Raw genomic sequence first — 22981 nt, 5'->3', positions numbered from 1 at the left:
AAGAAAGCACATTGTTTTATGTGCATGGTTATGTGTGTTGCTCCTCGCTTAATTTATTTCTTAAAATGAGGTGGGCTGTACTCAAGTGAGGGTCCATACTTTATTTATTTGTATTTCTCCTGACTCGAGTTTGACACCCTCTTTTTATTTAGATTATTGGCCAAAATCTCCAAAAGGGTTTAAATTTGACTATACAGTATTGGAGCTGTATAGATGTTAGAGAGAAATAGAAGGAGTACTAGATTTGATACCTAAACCCTGTGTTTGTGTTTATGTTTACGTGTCTGCTAGTGTTCCATATGGGGTGTTTTTCTTAATCTCTTTTATGGTCCTGTCCACTTCGTGTGGCACCATGTCACATAACCTAATGACGTCTTTGCCTCTTACTTTCCCCATAAGGGTAACCTGTCCCATCCCACTTTAAATTGGAGAAGGAAGGAGAATGCTTTTTACTACAGATGTTAGTAAAGTATTTATTTTAAGATTTGAAAACCTGACTACTCGAGACTACTTAAATAAATTTCCAAATAGGTTAAAATATAAATTTATAGAGTTACCACCTCCCAGGGAAAAAGGTGGGACCAAGGTTTGAACCTGTTTTTATGTTAACACCCCTAATGAGTGCTTTACCGAGGTCCCATTCCCACCTCTGTTCCCTGGTTGGTAGCTTATTCCTTCTTGTATATATTTATACTTCATTTTAGGGGACAAAAAATAAAATTTAAAAAAGGTAAAAAGCGCCCCAATTAAGTAATTTATGCATTCAAAGTTATTGGATATCTTTTATGTTGCAATTGTTTATTGTTTTATTGCAATAACTTGGCCACAAACCATCATTGTTTTAACTATGTAGTCTGTTATTTTAGTTACTAATTTTTTTTCAAAGTTGCCATCTAGGTATAAAATGTTATTTCTTTGGTATTGTTCTTTTTTGCATATTTCCATGATTAAACTTATTCTTTCCTCTTTTCTTTTCTCGCACTGTGCAATTGCATAGTATTTAGTAAAGTTGCAATTTTACATAATTGGCATTTGACAATTGTTCTGGTTATTTTTCTTCTCATAGCTACTTCTCCCGTTAACCATTTGTTGTGGAGATAATTAAAAATTAAACTCTGAACTTTGGGTGCGCCAATGTTGGCCCAGTGCCTCCACACTCTGTCCCACTTTACACTTATGTTTTCCTCTTCTAATTTATTCTTGATTTTCTTTGCTAAATTTTCTCAAATCCAGCTGTAGGTATTGCTTTGTTCCATTTTTCATAACTCTTCTTGATCCCTGTATTTACATAGTAATTCTTTTATATATCGAAACTTCCTCGGTACTTCTAGTTTCTTACTGAGATTGTTGTTTTTGTATATATCTTGGCTGTTTCTAACTGAAAAACCAAATGCAATTTATATGGACCGCCCACAATGTGTTGGGTTGAGCATTCAAATGTTTAAATCTGGTTATGGTATTTGCATCTTTTCTTATAATGGGGCTCGGCAGTGCTAGACCCCCTTTTGTTTTGGCCCTATATAATGTTGATTTTTTCACATAGTGGGTTTTAAAATTCCAAATATAATCAATGATTTCATTCTCTATTTTATCTAAAACATTTCCTATGTCAATCGAATTTAAAAGGTAATTCAGGTTGGAGTACATATATGTTTTTTGCAACATGCATAGTGATGTTAGTGCCCAGATCTGTATATTTTCTTTTATCATTGTATATACCTTTTCGTAGTTTTCTTTCTCTTCATTCTTTCCAAAGAAGACTCCTAACACTTTGACCTTTTCTGTAATTAGATGGAGTAGTCCCGGGTGATTACCCCTCCAGTTTCCTATTTTCAGAATTTCCGTTTTATCATGGTTAATTTTGGACCCTGAGGCTTTCCAAATAATTCATATTCCTTCACTAAGTGTTTAAAGGAAAAGGGGTCTTTAATGAAGCTCATGCAATCATTAGCCCATTGGAGCATCTTGAATTCTTCTTTTAGATTGGGAATCTTTATTCCTTCAATCGTTTTGTTAGTTCATATTTTTATACTTAGAGTTTAAATTGCCATTACATATAATAGCATTGACAGTGGGCATCCTTGCCTTACTGACCTCTGTATTTCAGTTTTGTCCGTAACAGCACTGTTAACCTGTATTCTTGCATTTATTATGTTATACAGGATTTTTGGTCCATTTTTGGAAAATCAATCCAAATCCAAATTTTATAATATATTTTGTATAAAGTTGTATTCCAATCTGTCAAAAGCTTTTTCTTGATCAAAAAGTCCCATAGCACATTTTTGCCCTGTTTCATTTATGAAGTTGATTATTGTTCTTATGTTTAAAATGTTATTTGAAATGTTGCTCCCTTTCCCTCCACATGTTTGGTTGATGTTTATAATGTCATCCATACATTTTTTCATTCTCTTAGCTAAAATTTTGCTTATAATTTTGTAATCCATATTTAGGAGGGAGTTTTTAAGTTCCTCTCTATTTCCTTTCCTCTTGTAGATTATGGTTATTAGCCCTTCCCGCATGGAATTAGACATTGTTTTATTGTGTAAAAGTATATTATTGTATAATCCTTCAAGAATCAGTGCTAACTCACTTTGTAATTTTTTGATAGAATTCTGTAGTGAGTCCATCTCTCCCTGGTGATTTGCCATTCTCTAATTGTTTTATGGTATTATTTATCTCTTTGCTATAAACGAGATCATCACACAGGTCCTTGTGTTCTGATGATATTATATCACATTTTTGTATTTTATTTAAATATTCTATAATCGTATTTGGTTCTATATCCTGTTTAGTATATAGGTTTTCATAGTTGTCTCTTATTACTCTTAGCATTTCTTTCTTATCACTTATTTCCTTGCCATTGTCTAGTAGCTTTTCAAGTCATTTTCACCCCCTCTTCTCAGTTCCTCCCTTTTATGTAATCCCTCAGCCTTTTTGTAATTGTTATTATATTTCCCTGCTCTTATTTTTATTCTCTTATTTTCCTCTTCTGGAATTGCTTTTAGTCTTTCGTAATAATTTTTCCTAATATCATTGGTTAGATGTTTTTTTAATTGTGCTTTAATTTCATCCTTCTCCATGTTTTGCATATTTTTCCTTCTGTTTGAATGATAAATTGCTATATCCTTAACTTTAATTTTCAGATTATCCCAATCAGATATAACATTCATTATTTTGTCCCTCCCTAGGTTATTGAATTTTTCTATTTCCCTTTTAATTTCTTTAACAAAGTCTTCTATCACTAATATTGCATTATTTAATTTCAAAACCACTTTCCCCCATTTCTTTAAATTATTTTTCTTCATTTCCAGATCTGAAATTTTAGAATCCCATATTTCTGCTTTTTTGTATGTATTATTTTGAAATTTTGTCACATAAAATTTGTCTAATCTGCTTGTTCCATTTTCGTATTCATGTGTGTATTCTGTCTTAATTAGATTGAGTCTTCTATATATATCTATTAACTTATGGTCCCCCAGTAATTTGTCCATTGTTCCTTTTGAACTGTAATCGTTGGTTTTGATAAACCTCCTATTCTATCAACACTTTCCCCTATCCAGTTGATATCCCCTCCTATTGTTAGTGAATCCATAGTATAATCATTTAAATATTTGCTCAGGTTTTGGATAAATTCCTGTCTCTTGTATCGGGTAGCGGGGCAGTAGATGTTGCCATTTCATTTACTCTCTCCCAGTTAGTCCCTTTATTATTTTTAATAATTATTGCAACTCCCCCTCTTATGTCATCATTTTGGAGTCATTAATAATAACTACTGTGTTCATTTTATCTTCCACTATACATTTTCACTCGCTCGTAAAATTGTTATGAGTTTTCTGTAGTAGAATGATGACAAAATGTGTTAACTTAATTAGTTTGTCTATTTTATCCTTATCTAAACCATTTGTATTTATTGAGGCAGTACGGAAGTTTGTTCCTTCCATTTTTAAATCCTTCAGGTGGCCGCATTCTTCGAGACTTACTGTTAATTCATTATTCATTATTTCATTATTTATTTTTCTGTTAATTGATTTGTGTGGTTTCATTGCTGTAGGCCTCAGGCCCCCCCCCCCCCCCCATTGGCCTTGCATTCAGAGTTTTCTACTGTTTTGATAGTATTTTCGGTTTTGTCTGTCACTTCGGTTTCTTGTCCTAGTATCCATTTCCATTTCCGTGTCCGTTTATATTATTTGTGTCTTATGTCTAATATGAGAGTTAATGTCTTTGTCATTGTATTCATTTCCATCTTCGTCATCTTTCTCCTGGTTTTTGTTGCTCGTGTCACTTAGGCATTTTTCTTTCTTTTTTTTGGGAGCAGTGACTCCTATCCCCCACCCCACCCCCGGGGAAATCTCATTCAGCATCATATTTCCACTTTGTGGTGATGCTGACATAGATTTCCTTAATTTCCTTTTCATTCTTGTGGCAGGTATTGGGGTGGAGGTTAGGGGCTTCAGACCAAGTAGGTCTATTGGTCCCTCCTCCAATCACTCTCCCCCCTCATTTGTTTTCCCTTTTTCTTCCATAAGTGCTTGGAATCTGTTTGTCAGTTTTATTGGGTTGCTAGTTATGGAAGTTTCTTTGCTTGTTTTGTATGGTGTTAAGAAGTTTGCCCATTCGTGAATTGATTGTTGTTCTTCCCTTATTTCTGTCACATTAAAATCTGGCAGATGAGGAGGAATTTCTGTGTTTGTTTTACCTCCTTTTCTTATCTGTTTTAGGAGTCTTTCAATATCCTATTGCATTTCTCCTTGCTCTTGTGCTTGTTGGTCTATGTCAGCCTCTTGTGCATTTCCATTTGGATTGATCACGACTCCTGTGTATGTTGTAACTCTTTCATTTGCATATAGACCCTTACTGTCTCTTGCCTCATGGCTAATCTGTCTACATCTAGTACAGGGTTTTTCTTTCTTTTTCACTTCCCCTGTACCAGGATTTGAGGCGGAAACCAAAGATGTAGAAGAATATAGAAATTCTCTTTGTATCTTGTCTCATGACTGTTATAATCCTGCCTCCTGTTTTTACACTATTGAAACCATATATGGTAGCCATTTTACTGTTCCTCACTATTACTTGGAACTATTCTTCTATTTTCTCTACGATTTCTTTAGTGCTAATTTCATGGGGGGGGGGGCAGATATGTGAAGGTCTATCATTTTTGCCTCAACCTCATGTACTGTTGTTCACTTCATGAAACCTCTGCCCTGTTTCCTCTAACCTCTATGAAATTTTCCTTTATGAGTTGGGACTGGGTTTTTTTGGAGGTAGAGAGTAAATCAGTTGGGAGGATTTTCTCCCAGCTTGATAGTTGACAGGTATGAGCTGTCAGAGCTTGTGGAATTTGAGTCAGGGCTAGTGAGGTTTTTTTTTTAAGTCACCAGCCTGGGGCCTGTGCCAAAAAAAGAATTTCTTTTTGCACTGACCAGTACAGTATATAAACTATTGGTATATACCAGACATTTATATACTGTCAGATTTATCAATACGCTAACTGTAGCCTGCATGTAAAATACACTGTGATTGAATCATAAGAAGGAAGCTTCTTAATGTTTAAATTAATTACTTATGATTTCTGCTTTGCAGATTTATTTGTGGGTCTTTTGTGTGAAAAACTAATGCTTAAGTTACGACCGATGAAAACTGTTCTCAATGCCTTTTACACTTCCCTTGTAATGGATATTGTTTGACACACAAGTTGGTGCCCGTTCTAGTGTCTTCACCCAGAATTCAGTATTATCTCTCAGTGATTCAGTGTAGGATGTATATTTTCAAGATATCAGACCTTGGGTGGTGTGTGTGTGTGTGTGTGTGTGTGTGTCTGTCTGTGTGTGTTGGGGTAGGTAATGAATGTCATTGAAATATAATATGATTGAATCTCTTCCTTCTTAAATGAATTTATTGCATTGTGGTAAACTTTTAATTTTTACATTTTGTATATTCCTTTCTCATGTTGTCATTTCTGCTTACATCAAGAACTGTGGATCTATCATGTGGATAGCTGTTGCAGTGAGAATTTAACAAGATTTCATTTTCAAGAAGGTGTTTAGTCATGCACAGTTATTCATCATGGAATTGCAATTGTCACATATATTAATCATGACTGAAAATTTTATGAAAAAAGTAGTGTATTTGACTTCTTGTCCATAAACCTAATTATCTCCATGGTACTTGGACTATTTGTTTCCAACAAATCTGTATGAAGGACATTTATGTTGCTCCTTATGTCAGTTGTCAAAGGTAGAGTGATTTTGGTAATGCTTTCCCACTCCCTGATTTTGCCCACTAGAATTCTTGCTTTGTGTATGATATTCTTCTGGTCCTCAGTCCATCTGTCTTGTAAAACCCTGCAAGTGGAAAGTGTCAACCAATTTCACATTTAGACAGCTGTTCATGATAGATCTAGAAATTGTTTTACTCCTGAATGTGAGATTATTCTTTCAAACAAGATTGTATTCTGAGATTATTATGAAGCATATTTTCAGATCTTAACTTGATGGAGACCTGTAAAAGCAAAATTAAAATGGTACAAAATGTATAATTATTATAAAGGATATTCGATAAGAAGGGGAAGAAATGCGGGGAAGAAACATGTTTTCTTAACATTGTATCCTGATTGGTAAGAAAAGAATTTTTAATTTACATGGTGGATGTTCAAACAAAGAACTGTGTGAAAGAAAATATGGGAATATTAGAAATGAGCTCAAATTTAAAGTTTCACTGGTGGCTGATGGTATTTGTTAAGAGTTTTCTGATCTGAGCCACAAAAAGTCATAAATTATTTAATGAAGCCTATGTTGTACTTAGTATATAATATGTAGCCAATGGAGAAAATGCGTTAATTTTGCACTCTTCTGTCTGCTGACTGCTCTAATACAGAGCTTGGGTTATCATAGCTGTTGAGGTGGACTTAATAATGACCTTATTTAAAGAGGGTAACACAATTAGCCATGAACTAATCTACCATGAAGCCCTCACACAAAGGAATTTAATTATTTTAGCTGCATCTCTGAAGCCACTGGATATATTGGTTTTGGAAGAAGGAAATAGAGTGGGCATTTCTAATCTCAACTGGAATACTATTTCAGAGCAGAGTTCCAGAGTATTGGAAACTTTATTTAAATAACACCTTATTTGGTTTGGGAATTGTATACTGTTTGGTAGACATGGATCACAGGTGGGGAGTTACCAGGTAACCTATACTGGAATAGTGATCATAAATATTCAGGAGCACTATTATAAGATATCCTGTACATTAATTTGGCTTTTCTCAAACAGAGTCGGTCTTTAATAGGTAATATTTTTAACCTAACAGCTAAATTTTCCTTGCTTTCTTTCTGGATTGATATTAGCCAAAATGCTCTTTTTTGAAGATGTGCTAGCTTTGCTATGTTTTTATCATTTGAATTACCCCATACTGTATTACAGTAGTCTAAATTGGGTTTATGTAACTGTTATAAAATAGTTTTCTGTGCCTTTTAGGGAGAAAATGTTGTATCCTACTGAGAAGCCATAAACTTGAATTGACTTTTTTACTGATATGTTTGATATGTTCAGTCCATGATAGGTTATTATCTGCCAGAACACCAAGTAGTCTTTCATGACAGGCCATTTGCTGATTTGTATCCTTCCATGTCATAGTTCATCACTATCAAGGTTTGTCCTTCTTTGCCATGTTGAGATAAGTAATATTTTAGTTTTACCAGTATTTACCACCATGCCATTGCATGTGCACCAGTTTTCCAGTTTGTTTAGAGCATTCTGTAAAGAAATTTTGAGTTCGTGCTTTGTGCTTTGGATGTCTGACAATGTTGTGTCATCTGCATAGAGATCTGTAGATGATATTGAGTGTTTTAGTAAAAGTGGTAGGTCACACTGGACAACAAATTTTTACAAAAGTCATGTTACTGAAATAAAATTAGTCAATTCTTATCAATTTTTATGTGCTGAACACGAATATGACAGTCAAATTGCAAAATTGGCTCTAGTTTTTTTGTAATCTGCAAGAAATTAATGTTTACATAACGAAATGCATTCCAATAGTAAAAGGTCAACTGTAATAGCCTACCTATAAAAAATCAAGTCATTGACTACATCTTAGATTTCTTCGCCTGTCTCTTGTACAGCTGTTCGGGAGCATCTCTGAGGAGTGTCCAGCAGTAGTCAGCCAGCATTGTAGTGGACCATTTTCCCTGGTATCTTTGTTCCATTGTTGCGATATCTTGATGAAAACGTTCGCCGTGTTCATCACTAACAATACCACAGTTGCTAGGAAAGAAATCCAAATGGGAATGAAGGAAGTGAATCTTTAGAGACATATTGCAGCCAAGTTTCTTATACTTCATCAACATGTCTTCTACTAGTTCCTTATAGTTTTCTGCCCTAACATTTCCGAGGAAGTTTGTAGAAACTAGGCGAAAAGCATTCCATGCTTGTTTCGCGTCACCTTCCAGCAAGTTGTTGAACCGGTCATCTTTGAAAAGCTCTCGAATCTGAGGACCCACAAAAACTCCCTCTTTAATCTTTGCTTCGCTGAGTCGAGGGAATTTTTCATGCAGGTATTGGAATGCTGGCAAAATCCGGTCAATGGCTTTCACGAAGTTCTTCATCAAACCTAGTTTGATGTGAAGGGGTGGTAGCAAGATTTTCTGAGCCTCAACCAGAGCTGGGTGTTGGATATTCTTCTCTCCAATGGCTACATTCTGCCTGTGAGTCCATTCCTTCCTCATGTAGTGCATTTCCCTTGCTCGGCTATCCCACTCGCATAAGAAACACATGTATTTTGTATATCCTTGCTGCAGTCCCATTAAAAGGGCAACTACCTTCAAATCACCACAGAGGTGCCAGCTGTACTTGTTATACTTAATGGAATTCAGTAGCTGCCTTAAGTTATCGTATGTCTCTTTCATGTGGACAGCATACGCTACTGGAATAGATGGAAGAATGTTTCCATTGTGCAAAAGCACAGCCTTGAGACTCAGTTTCGAAGAGTCCACAAGTAGTCTCCATTCTTGTGGGTCATGAGTGATTTTTAAAGCATTCATGAGGCCCTCAATATCGGAACAGAATATCAGATTACTTTCCTTTCTGAAGAAAGGCTCCAATTGCTGGTGGCGCTTTCGATATGCAGTAATTGTGACATCTTCTTCTAGAAGATTCCATTGTTGGAGTCTTGATCCTAGCAATTCTGCCTTGTTCTTTGATAAGTCCAAATCACGAATCAGGTCATTTAGTTCTTCCTGTGTTATTCTGTGTGGGGTTGATGATGCACCACAGTGAAAATCTGGATCACTGCATGCTGATGGACCAGGAGAAGAACAGGTCGACTCACCTTTGTCTTCGTCAGATGAATCAAGAGAATATTCTGCTGGAGGTTCTGGAATAGGAAGTCCCTCACCATGTGGAACTGGTCTCAATGCAGACGGAATGTTTGGGTAGACTATTCTCGACTTCTTTCGCTTCGTTATTCCGCCGGAAAGAGGAGGAACCAAGCAGAAGTAACAGTCATTTAGGTGGTTGCTTGGCTCTCTCCACACCATTGGGACTGCAAACGGCATTGATGACCTTTTGCAATTCAACCACTGTGAAAGCTGTGTTGTACATGTAGCACAGCATATATGCGGAGCCCAAGGCTTGTCTTGGTCACCAACCTTGCATCCGAAGTAAAGATGATATGCCTTCTTCACTTGAGAATTGATACTTTTCTTCTGGTTGGCAAATGTCACTTCCCCACAAATATAGCAAAAATTGTCCGCGGTATTAACACACTTTCGAGGCATTACTGTTCTTTATTGTATGTAAATGGATAAAATAATAAGTTTTATGTAACAGTAGCTTGAACTGTCTCGCACAACGTCTAAAATATTTTAAATGCTGAACCTATCTGATTGGGCTTTATATAGTACACTGCTTACGTCAGCTTCAGCAGCCGCCTGGCATTAGTATAATAGGCCTACACATGTATAGTACACTGCTGACGTCAACTTACTTCAGCAGCCGCATGGCATTAGTATTGCATTGCATCAGAAAATGATGCAATCAACTGTGGATGATGTGAGCATGATGGTATTATGCAATGTTACATCATTATTCCGGATGTTGCTGCAGTCCTACTGGAGAAATTTACACAGTGAAACATAGAAAATGAGGTATATGAATATCTTCAAAACGAGAGCCAATACAAATTTTTCACGGTTATATTCGTGTTCGGCACACCAAAATACTACAGATTAGGGCCTTTTCAAGTCAGTAATGATTTCACTGTTGACCAGTGTCATTAATAAATAAAATGAATAGTAATGGACCTAGAATTGAGCCTTGTGGTACTCCATATCTAACTGTTCCTGGTTCAGACAGAACATTATTTATGTAAACATGTTGCGTTCTCTCACTTAAGTAAGAAGTAAACCATCTAATTGTTCTTTCATCTACAAGTGGACTCAACAATTGAGCTGAGGTATTGCTATATATTCACATTTTTCAAATCAGTAATATTTTGTTATTTCTTTAGTGATGATCAAATTGAGTGTACATTGAACAAATTTATTTTTTTATGTCAACTCTGATTTCTTTGTAGTTGCTGTGACATCTGTTACTTTAAGCATTTCTACATCAGAAGTGGTATTCTATGAAGGATATCCTCAAATGCTGACCTGTATCAGCAGTCCATCACGACCAATTTCAACTATCAGATGGTTCCTGGGCTCAAGACTACTGACTGATAACATTACCACCACTAACACCACAGATGCCACAGGGCTGTACATACTTACCAGTCAGATCTTCTTGACACTGATGAGGAATGCCAGGAACCAACAGATTAAATGTGAAGGATTTATTGATGGTCAGCAGGCAGTGACATCCATCGAAAAGCCTTCAGTAAATGTGTGGTGTAAGTAAGCAGTCATGTTCTTGGAAATGCCATCTGTAAGTGTGTGGTGTAAGTAAGAAGTGGTATCATTGGAAAAGCCATCTGTAAATGTGGTGTAGGTTAGTGGTGTCCATGGAAAAGCCATCAGTATATGCTTGATGCAAGTAAGCAGTGAGGTCATTGGAAAATCTGTCTATAAGTATGTGGTGAAAGGAAGTGGTGCCAATGGAAAAGTTATCAGTAAATGTGTGGTGTAAGTAAGCTGTGATGTTATTGGAAAAGCCATCTGTAAATGTGGTGTAGGTTAGTGGTGTCCATGGAAAAGCCATCAGTAAATGTGTGATGTAAGTAAGAAGTGATATCATTGGAAAAGCCATCTGTAAATGTGGTGTAGGTTAGTGGTGTCCATGGAAAAGCCATCAGTATATGCTTGATGCAAGTAAGCAGTGAGGTCATTGGAAAATCTGTCTATAAGTATGTGGTGAAAGGAAGTGGTGCCAATGGAAAAGTTATCAGTAAATGTGTGGTGTAAGTAAGCTGTGATGTTATTGGAAAAAGCCATCTGTAAGTGTGTGGTTGAGTAAGTGCTGTCCATCGGAAAGCCATCAGTAAATGTCTGGTGTAAGTAAGCATTGATGTCATTGGAAAAGCCATCTGTAAATGTGTGGTGTAAGTAAGCTGTAATGTCCATAGAAAAGCCATAAGTAAATCTATGGTGTAAGTTACGTAACATAGTAAGAAGTTCACATGGCATTTTTATACTAGTGACAAGAAAAGTTTACAAGTTTAACACTGATAAAGCATGTTTCATGACCACACAATGAATGATAATAGAATATTTGAATTGTCATTAGTTACAGGAAGAAGAAAATTAAGACTAATTGGATGACTGAAGTTATTTTAGTCACTATATTACTTTACAAAATGGATAATATATTTGGTTATTACATTCTTTTAAAATAATAAAATACAAAAATCTATCCCTCAGAGAAGAAATACAGTTTTAATATATCGCTATCTTTTTTTCTGGTGCTGGTATCCAGCTCATAATGAATACCCACCACCAGTTAGTAATTTTTATATAGAATGAAAACATGACCAGTTCTAGTGCCTTAGTTATTCACATCATCTGGAATATCATTATTTTCCTTGTACATGCACTTTATATAGGTATCATGTGTAGCTGGATATTTTTCATCTTTTGGCATATGACCATCATTCATATATACAAGGATGTCACTGAGTATAACAGTGATTGCTCTGTAACCATCAGCAGGCAGTCGAGCTACACGAACTCAGAAGTGTATATCAAGGACAGATTGCCTGAATAAATCTAAATGTTCCAATGAAAAGTAATAGATCAGATATAGTGTTGTGAAATCCCACTGCAAACCAGTGTCAACATTTTGATCACGCCCCATAAATGTCATAACCAATGATAAACACATGCTACATGACTTAATTCAAAATTTAACAAAACTTCTTCAAATGGTTTTTGATGTACATTTATCCTCAAAGCAACTTCAGAAACTCCATGTGTGTCAAATACCATTAGATTTCATTCCTGTGAATCTATTCTAGCATTTTCCTGACATGCGATGAATATAATGTCATGGCACAGAAACTCTTTGCTGTGATGCTATTTGCCATGTGAATAACCCAGCTACATTGCTTTGAATGCTATCTGTAGTCATTGTCAACCATGACAACAATGATTTACCACCTGAATTCATAAAAGCAAGTAATTTTTCCTCTTCCGCAAGTGATGGAGTCATTACCGGCATCCACAATCATGACAGTTCTGTTAGTATTACTTTACCAGCATCAACTGCGTTAGGTCGCCAGATTGCATCATTTTTAGTGGCTTTTCTTACAAGTACCACAGTGTATTTAGCTCCAAATATAACTTTTCTAACATTTCTACAAAATCCAAAGATATTGCTAATAACATTATCTTTGGATTTTGTAGAAATGTTAGAAATAATGGAATCACACATGAAAAATTTTCATCATCATTTAACATTGATCTGCATTCTGCAAATTCAAGGTTGTAATTTTCGTGCATCGATGCAACTGCATCCCCAGCTGCATTTAGCGTTATGTTTCTATCCTCTGGCTGATCAGTGGTATCGTTTGCAAACATCATTGATGGACCAGCTGACCTTGAATAATCATCTGAATATCTTGCCAGACCAAGTATCGTCATAGCAATATCAACATTTTCGAGAAACGATTCAATATTTTTTCCACCAATCATGTATATAGCACTGTTACATAATGCCATAATACCATTATTAACAAAACCAGGCTGATCTAAAAGTTCGTATGCTGTATCATGTGCTTTTAAAAGTCTACCTTCTACTTTGATAAATGCTTCAGAAGGTAAGAAATATCTGCTTGTATCTTAAACTTGTAATTCAGTTCAACCACGCTGATTTGGTACACATGCATCATAAGAATAAAATTGATTATCGCGTATAGATTCATCTTTAAAAACCGGTGCATCCATATTGAACATGGGTCGAATTTACACTTGAATATTTTTATTATAATTGTTATCGTCTAACACAAAGACCACTTCCTACTATTAAACTTGCCGTTATATTTTATCTTCTCTTTTTCTGATATGGGAACACTAGCCAACTCTGCTAGTTTTCGATTTGCAGCCTGATTCATGATTTTACTGATATTTCCAGGCATAACTTCAGTACTGAGTAATTTTACTGGTTGTGGTTTTCGTGCTAGTCTATCCTTGATTGTCGAGAATGCTTTACCGGCAAGATTACCAATAGCACTGATGCCCTTATCACAAACAAAATCAACAGCTTTCATTCTTAGTTGTTTTGCAATCAGTATTACTTTTGGGGCTATCCTTCTAAATAGACCCTGAACAACATCACCCAGTCCATCTCCGTAAGTTATTTTATAGGTTGGTAATCACAAATTTACTACTCTGACCATGATTGTTGAGCATGATGCTTTTTTCTTCCATAATCTTAATGGTGATCTTTCTACTTTTGCTTCTTTAAATTGCTGCTTCGTTTCTTCTTCTTTTTGTCTCCTTTCCAGTATTGTTTGTTTAATACAGTCTTCTACTGCCTGGTTAAAAATCTCAAAAGTATTAACATCTTCTTCAGATCTGATTTTTGGAGTATCAGTAGCGATGTGGTATCCATATCTTCCCCAATCAGCAGCTTTTAAAGTTCTAACATATTCTGGTTTTACATACTCATTTCTATTATAATATCATTGAAGAGAAAACAAGATGGCCGCTATCGCTTAACCATCTTGAAGTAGCAGTTCCGTTTTTTAGTGCAGTTTTCATGATATTTGTGCTTGTTGCCTGACTTCATCTACGTTATTGTGTTCATTATGTATTGGCTGTTCAGTTCATATGTGTTTCTTCATCTCCTTGTTTTGGTAATAAGAACAATTAGACTTTTTCTCAGCTGTCTTGCTCCACTGTTTTTGAACAAGCCACCATCACATGATACTTGCCGGTCAACCTGTTTATGCTATGATGGACCCTCATTAATTGCTTTAAATGATCACTACTTGGCTTTCCACACTACATTATGCTCTAAACTAAACGAACTGGGACTACATTCATCATTACCTAAATGTAAACAAAAGCGAAAAAAGAAACGTTATTTCAAAGCTGGCCGGCGTAGAACAGGAAGAAGAATTCCAGTTATCTCCCTTATTTCAGCTCAACAATTTAAAAAAAAAAATTTGACCTTTCATTTAGATAACCTAATTCAAATCCCTATTCATTCGTCAACCTTTGTGTCAACTATCCAAGAGATACCTCTGCGTATTGCATTATTCAATGCCCAGTCAGCAGGACCACCGGAAAACGATACAGAAATAGTTAATTTTATCAACGACCAGAATATTGATGTGTTTTTCCTGACAGAAACATGGCTAAAAACATCAGGCGATGAACCCAAGTGTGCGAATCTAACACCCACTGGTTACTCCATCAAGTCATTCCCCCGTAACTCTCATGGAAGTGGAATTGCTGTCATCACAAAGAACTCCATGATCAAACACCTTAAACACACCACAACATTCAATTTCGACCACACATCATTTGAACTAGTCCAAACCACACTCACACGGGAGCAAAGGTCAGTCCATTTTTTCTGCCTATAACCGCCCTCCTGCTAATAGAAAAAACAAGCTGACTGAATCTCTCTTTTTGGAGCAGTTTCCGAATCTCCTGGAGTATGGAAATTCAATAGGTGGCAGCCTGATTATTCTTGGAGATTTCAACTTTCATTTTGACTGTCCCGGAAACCCAAACACATCAAAACTCATAGATTCCATTAAGTTTTCAACCTTAAACAGTCAGTTAACCAACCCACCCATAAGCATGGTCACATTTTAGATTGGATTCTTCATAGACCTGATGATAACATTCTGCGGTCCTCCCTGGTATCCCATGACCTTGCATCAGATCACCTCTGCATTTTATATGCCATCCTGATGTATCAGTCCCTAACCCTCCACCTTTATCTGCTACTGAGAGAAACCTCCGTATGATAAATAGAACCAAACTAGTGCATGACATCCAAGCAAACCTAACAACTTGCTTACTTCCTACAGCAGAACAACTTGATAACTGCCTGCATTCATTGCTCGACAAACATGTCCCAGCTACCAAGTGCAGAGTATCAATTCAAAAGTGTTCTCCATGGTATAGCAATAATAGGGACCAGCTTCGCACTGCTAAAAGAGACCACTGTAAAGCTGAGAGGCTTTGACGTTCCACCAGAGTCACTATTCATAAGCAAATCTATGAAGCCGCAAAGAAGAATGTCACAAACATAGTCCATGCAGCGAAATCAGCCCACTACACTACTAAGCTCATGGAAAGTTCCAGCTGCAAAGAGCATGTTTGGTGTGCTTAAATCAAGCTGTAATATTTCCTTTCCAGTGGTTTTCAACAAGCTATATTAAATAGCATATCCTTGGACATGAAACATCATGAAAAGTCTAAATATAGATCATGAGTCACGATTGTACACTCCATTAATAAGATTATCAATGTTAAGTAAAAGTGAATCATAGGAATATTTGAATGTTGTGTTGGTTTAGATGGGTGATCTCTGACACAAATCTGATCTCAAAAAATATTTTGTAATAACTCAGTCTTGTGCTCGGAAGAATTAAATTATGTTTTGTACATTTTATTTGCAGATGCTCCTGATGTCAATGTAAAACTCACTGGATCCAACCAGCAGAATCAGGCAGGTATTCTGATTTGTGAGGCTGAAGGCTTTCCTGCCCAGTACACTTTTAATGCATGGGTCCACATGTGGGAAGACATGGTGATCAGGACTGGGTTACAGGGAGTAACCAGTGCCAGTCAGAGCATACTAACTATAGACAGATTGTCCTTGGAGAGCATGGGTACCTACATGTGCACTGCAAACAATGGAATTACTGGGATAAATGGGCATGTTAACCAAACTGGGTCTGGAAACCTAACTGTTACAGGTATAAATGACATTACATACAAGCAATGCAAAGCAATCTGGGGGATACCTTGTGCAGTGCTCAAACTACTGAAAAATTAACCAATGACTAATTATTATAGTTTGGAGCAACAATAAAACAAAAAATTCCAACAGAGAGATACAAACAAAACTAACAGTTTCAGTATTTTTCAGTTGTTGAACTTTCATCCCTAACTTATAAACATGTACCTCATTGTTCATGGTACAAAATTCAAAGCCACCCATGCACAAACTATGATACTGCCATCAGTACTTTGTTATGATATATACAGAATGTGTCAAATCAAATTATCCCTAGTATATGTTAGTTTTATTGTGCTGTAGTTTCATTTTCTTAAACTATGATGGATGGTTTTACCAACAACAATATTGATAAGTTTTTTATACCAGTAATAAGTTGGAGTGCATTATATTTTGAACTTGTCATTCACACTATACATTCATCTATCCTTACAATTTTCTGTTCATCTATTCATGTGTTTCCAATTTAATTTCCACAGTAACTTGAGTTATCTGCAGTCTACTGTTAGCAAACTTAGTGGATGGCTTATGCTGGGGTTTAGTAAGAACCCTGTTGATTTTGGGATCAAAAAGGTAAAAACTAGTTAGGTATAAGTATGGAAGAATTAGAAAACAGTATTTTTTTTATGCAACACTTAAGGAGTCTGCATATTTTCACTATGAGAAATGGGTTTGTCACTAGTGATTTGTTAATGTATGTTGATAGCCAGAAGTTGTTTTTCCATCTGGACAGCTGATTTTACCCTTTCATGATTTAATGTCAATCTGCTTTGCATTCTGCCAGGGCTGTTCCGTTAAAATGTAAATGAGAGAAGGTGAAAGTAGTTTTGAATTTGGGTAACCACCATAAGATATTGTTAAGGTCATTACGGCCCCAACAATAGGATATATTTATTGTTAAAATTACCCACTGATAGATTATTTTTCTTTGGGGGAGGGGGTAGAACCTTCCACAAAAATTGTGTATATATATATATATATATATATATATATAATTTATAAAAATTTAACAGGAAATTGGGATTTTTACAATATTACAATTTCAAAAACACTGAAATTATTTTTCAAATGTTTTATGACACAATATATACTGGTATGTTTATTCCGAGAAAAATTTATTTCAAACTGTATGAAATTGTACACAGACATTTGTATAATAATATGTTATTATGAAGACAAAAAACAATAAACCAGCAACTTTCAGTCAGGAAATAGCTGGTGAATCATAGAAGTGCCTCTGTTCAGTAACAAGTAAATTATATACTTTATTATATTGCATGGACCAAAACTGTCAATAGTCATTTTTTTATATATTATTCTGAGATTTTTTTTTTAGCATGCAGAAGTTCATAGCAAAAATCTGATGTGTCAGTACAAGCTGTAATCATGAAAAACCATGTTTTTTTATACATTTAAGGGTCAAATATAGAGACTTACTGGCAAAATAATTTTCATTTTGTTCATTCCTATATTTTGACATCTGAAAATGATATGTGAAAATATACAATTTCCCATAATGCCATGCAATGCTGATTTGTGTGTGCCCATACAATTTGTACCTGCAGCAACAAAAGTTAGTACTTTGTGAGCTGCAGCAAATAAATGGAAACTGCCATACAATACAGACATGGAAATTAATCTGTTATAAAGAAACATCACCAGATGCCATTCACATTTCACAGAGGTTTTCTTTCCTTGACAATTTTAATAAACCTGCTGAAATGCATTGCTGAATGAGACTCAGATTGTTTGTAGATGGGGTCAGATAGTTTACAAAATGACATAAATGGAATTTAGTGTAACATATTAGGTTAAAAAGATCCTACTACTTACTTAGGTTTCATGTTTATTTAATCAGCCTATGAAAGCGACGTCAATTTATGAAAAGTGGGTGGGGTGGGATGTTGTGTCGAAGAGTGAGGTTAATCTTCTAAACTTCGACTCTGGAGCAAGTTTGGTTCACAATAAAGAGAACATTTTCTTTTACTATGTTAATACCAGATAAATTTCATTGTGTGGCACCAAAACACGACATTTTAATGAATGGAGAAGTGGTAGATATATATTTGTCTAGCAGAACAACACTAGTTGGGTCATCATGATTGTGTTCCAATATAAAATACAAACCTAAATCTGGCTGTCAGACTGAGTTACCATTTCATGTCAGCATGTTAATTGGAAATTTCATTGCAACAGTAAGCTTTGTTATGTGTGAGCATTTCTTGCTGAGTCAAAATCTTGTACATTTGAGTGATGTCTGGACAGAGATGCAGATAAAAGAGTATTTAACTTGCCTAGGTGTATATTGTTAAACCATGACATGCATACAGGATTGCTACAAGGTGGACATTCTATGTTGTATCTCCTCTTTTTCCTGTTTATAGGAGATGAAAAAGACAGACAAGGTCACCATATAATGAGCTATACATTATCTACAATATTTCTACTAAATTATGCATGGTTCTGTATGCATTATAGATGGGAAGGATTCTGCATAACACTTCAAAAAAACAACATTCAATGTAATATCTGTATTTCAAAATATATTGCCAAAATGATTTCTTACATCATTGTTAAAATGTTAACAGGATAAAGATAATAAATTGTCCAAACTTAACTTTTAAAAAATTTCAAGTTTGTCAAGAATATGTCTAACCAAGTGTAATCTGAGATCCTGTAAAGTTAGCCAACAAACTATGAACACAATATTTGTTCATGACAACTCCATCATGATGTCAGTGTGCAAGATGCATGGCTTTTAAACTACCTGCTCTGTAAACACCTTGTGTTATAAACATGAATCCCTTCACCATTTAGATTGCATGTAATGGAATAAAAAAATATAAACAAACAATTAAATCAAATCAAATATAAATTAAATCAAATATACATAACAATAGCCAATATCTCCAATGAAGTAAATTATAATTAGTCATGAGTGTTGACAGCAGAAATAATATTGCAATATATTTTGATGAAGCTGATTGTATAGCAATTTGTATTGGTACATATTGCTATTAGTACTACAATTTTAAAACCCATATCCTAATATCAACTGTCAAATAGATTTGCCTAGTCTATACATTTATTACAATAATATACACTATGTGCTACTAGCTGTATTTTTCCTTAATTTCCCCCCAAAAATGAGAAGGATTTTGCTTATATTTATGTAAGAAAAGAAAGTCTGCAGATGAATGAGGAATGGAAAAAAGGGATTTGAAATTAGCAAATAAAATTAAATTTGCCCCCAAAGATTGACAGGCTTGATGTACTGTTAGCTGATGATTAGATTGCAAACTGATTCTTTGAGAGTATTGTAATACACTAACTCAACAGACCAAAATACTTGGCACTATTAAGAATTACATTCTTTTTTCAACAGTAATACTAATAACGATAATGCAAAACCATCAAACAAAGTCAGAAAAACACAAGACAGTTCCCTGTGTTGTAATACCCTAATGGTATTGTGAATGGAGTTTTGCATGCATAAACATTGTCCATTTAATGTGTGAAGATTATTTGATGTTAACGTTGAAATGTGAGGTGATGTTTGACCTACGAGTCTTGGCAAATTTGATCATGTCATTTTTATTTGTCACTGAAAACATCTGCCACATGTGAATTACTTCTTCCATTCCTGAACATATGCCACCACCCCCATTGTTTAGATTGCCATCTGCATCTCTTATAAATGTGTACTCTGTGTTTTATACTAAATGTTAGCATAAAACCTTGCTCTGGTCCACGTAATGTCAAGCTGTTGTCATGAGTATTAATGAATTTGTCAAGGAATTAATTTAAAGATATCAACAGTTCTACAAACCCTGGGACATCAACATTAGGTGGAAAGAAGTTCACATTATTGTGCCCTATTCATTTCCATGTTGGACCATGTGTCTGTCGTGCTGGAATTTCACATGAATAGTTTAGGAAACAAATTAACTTACCTTCCATGATTTTGGAATATCAAAGCCAGAAATATGATGTTAGTCCATAAATTAGTGACTTCATCCATCTGGTGGAGTTTTGTTACCAATCAATGTGCCCAGCTAAAGAATCACATTTCTCTTGTCGGACTTTTGGTGAACAATAAGTTAGGACTAATGTTACTGTTCATTATTGTAAGTTTCTGGTTATGTAGAACTTGTTTTTTTAACTTTAATGAGCAAAATAGTATGCATTTGATAGCGACTGTTTCTAACCATATTATGACTGCATCAGTGGTACATTGTACTCTCACTCAATTCGCATCAAAATTCACTTGTCCATTTCATTCATTTCTATGTAATCGTATGTATGAATATTCAAATAAGATTAAAAGTAAAAACGCACACCATTAACATCTTAATTCTGTCAAAATTTTGTGTTCAGAGGGATTTTCCATGCAGTTTGAACAGTTGACTTGGTTACCGCCATGGCTAGCCCTGAAAAGGACAAATGTTGATTGGTTAACTAAGGTCATGTGATGTGAATATGAGTCTATAAATGTGAGTGCAGACAGTGCACTGGCAGATTCCTGTCAGAGCAGCAAAATATGAACATTTAAGTAGAAAAGAATGTCTGCCTTGCATTCTAAAACCATCAATTGTATATTTTTAAACAATGGATACTAATTTGGGCACTTTAAAATAGCAAAAACTGATTCAAATCATTATGAGAAATTTTAAATAGATTTATTACGTGATTGCTATTGAACTTAAATGCTATACAATTATTATATAATTCTTTATAAAAGCCACTGCTATATTCCACCCATGATGCTGCTCAAGTACACTAGTACTAAAATTATTTTTTTGTTTGAGATCACGCTATTATGTCACAATGTGTTACAGTCAGTCTAATAAATTTAGCTGTTAATATATGCATGACGTTAATAATATAATTAATTTCATGATAATATGGTATATTACAACGTTGTCTTTTGGCAGTTATAGACACACAAGACTGCTCTATAGATATTGTTGTAACAAACACTGTTGATTAAAGTCACTATGCGATATTGAAAGACATGTTCTATCTAAACTTTATTATATATAAAAAGCATTCTTAAGTTTTGAACTCTGGTCTTTTCGATATATAACACACGTGGTGTTACGGTGTTTTTGACACAGCAGGCAAACTGGATATCCATAGCAGATGAACTGTGGCCAATATTCACAGATGGATGGTGGTGAAATTTATGAATTATGATACTAGCATTCCCTCCAGAATAATTTACACTTTCAAAGCACTCCAGCATGCTGACAGTGAATGAACACTTTAACAATTCTGCATAGTTAAGTTTAAAACAAAAATGATTCCTGAGAGATTTCAGAGATCACTCTTTGACCACTTACTAGTCACAAGATCTAGATGCACTAATTATTGATTATCAACCGTACTAAGACAAACCTTTGAATTGTTATGACAAAGGTCCTTCCTTTTATATTAAGTTTTGTAAACATAATGCTATTTTCACCACCAGTATATCTAATACTTTATGAAGCTAATGATAAAGTACTGATATGGAAGAATTCAAAGGCTCAAAATTAGTATTTGTCTTCTGGTCCAAGTCCAATAAATCTTTGAGGGGCCCTGGCTGGTTAAATTGTTAAAGCGCTAACCTGTACCAATCACTGCCATCCTCCAGTCTGTGTGGGTTTGAGTCTTGTACTTGACCAATTTGGTTATGTGAGAAAGCTTGCCAGTAGTTTCATGAGGGTTGATGGTACATAATAGGATTTTCCTGGATTTTTCCTCTGTGAGTTATACTGACTAACATGTATAAACATATCATGCACTGAAAAATAGCATTAAAAACAAAAACAACCAAACAATGACATATTCTACGAAAATCGGAATGGTCAGATGATGTTTAGGTTATCTTGAAGCTAATCACACAAAACCCCAAGATTCATTTGCTCCACTGGAATGTGGAACAAATGTGGAGTTTATAAATCTTATTTCAGAATGAGGCTGTGTAAATATTTACTAGTTTTATTAGATTTATAAAGTACAGTTGTGCATCAAAAACTGTTTGTATGAGTTTCCTCTGACCTTTCCTTCTCCATTTTAGATTTATTGACGTTTAATTTGTAGTGTGAGGTCAGAGTGCATTGCCTGTTGAAAAGGTGGGTGCAAGGTAGCCACTTAATACTGGGCCTATCAAACTACAGCAACCTTACATTGAGACCTTCTCACATAAAATTGATAGGAAGATGTCTTTAATTCATTAACAGACAAACCAAAAGATTTACATTGATGAAATGTGACTTGGTTCTCTCCATTTGCATTGCTAGTCACATGAGGACCCACAATCTTGGAGACAATGTATCCATGATGTCAAATGTTCAATAGACACATGATACCTACAACAGCAAAGAAACCTTAGTGTTTTGTACAAAAACAATATAAAAAATATTAAACAAAATCATATAATAGTAATTTTTGATATATTTGTTCAGCAAACAACCACCACAAACCTGTCACTATGGCATTATTCAGTACAAGATAGGTTATACAATGCAGCCAGTATAAATTGTTTTAGGAAGAACCCGGGAAAACCCCGGAAAGAACCACCAACCCATAA

General features: G+C 35.1%; 1 protein-coding gene across 3 annotated transcripts in view; it reads left to right on the top strand.

The window, feature by feature from the left end:
- The window catches only part of LOC149774839 (uncharacterized), a 161024-nt gene that overhangs the window by 49287 nt on the left and 88756 nt on the right, over positions 1 to 22981 (top strand). For all 3 annotated transcript variants that reach the window (XM_089944687.1, XM_089944688.1, XM_089944689.1), the window contains exons 6-7: positions 10571 to 10885; positions 16067 to 16366. In XM_089944687.1, coding sequence (XP_089800813.1) covers positions 10571 to 10885; positions 16067 to 16366 — 615 coding nt within the window. The remainder of the gene's footprint in view (positions 1 to 10570; positions 10886 to 16066; positions 16367 to 22981) is intronic.

This window comes from Sinohyriopsis cumingii, unplaced genomic scaffold (genome assembly GCF_028554795.1).
Source record: "Sinohyriopsis cumingii isolate HCF-2022 unplaced genomic scaffold, ASM2855479v2 utg000127l, whole genome shotgun sequence".
Lineage (NCBI taxonomy): Eukaryota > Metazoa > Mollusca > Bivalvia > Unionida > Unionidae > Sinohyriopsis > Sinohyriopsis cumingii.
The sequence above is the reverse complement of the archived record's forward strand: the minus strand, read 5'-3'. Positions and strand labels throughout refer to the sequence as shown.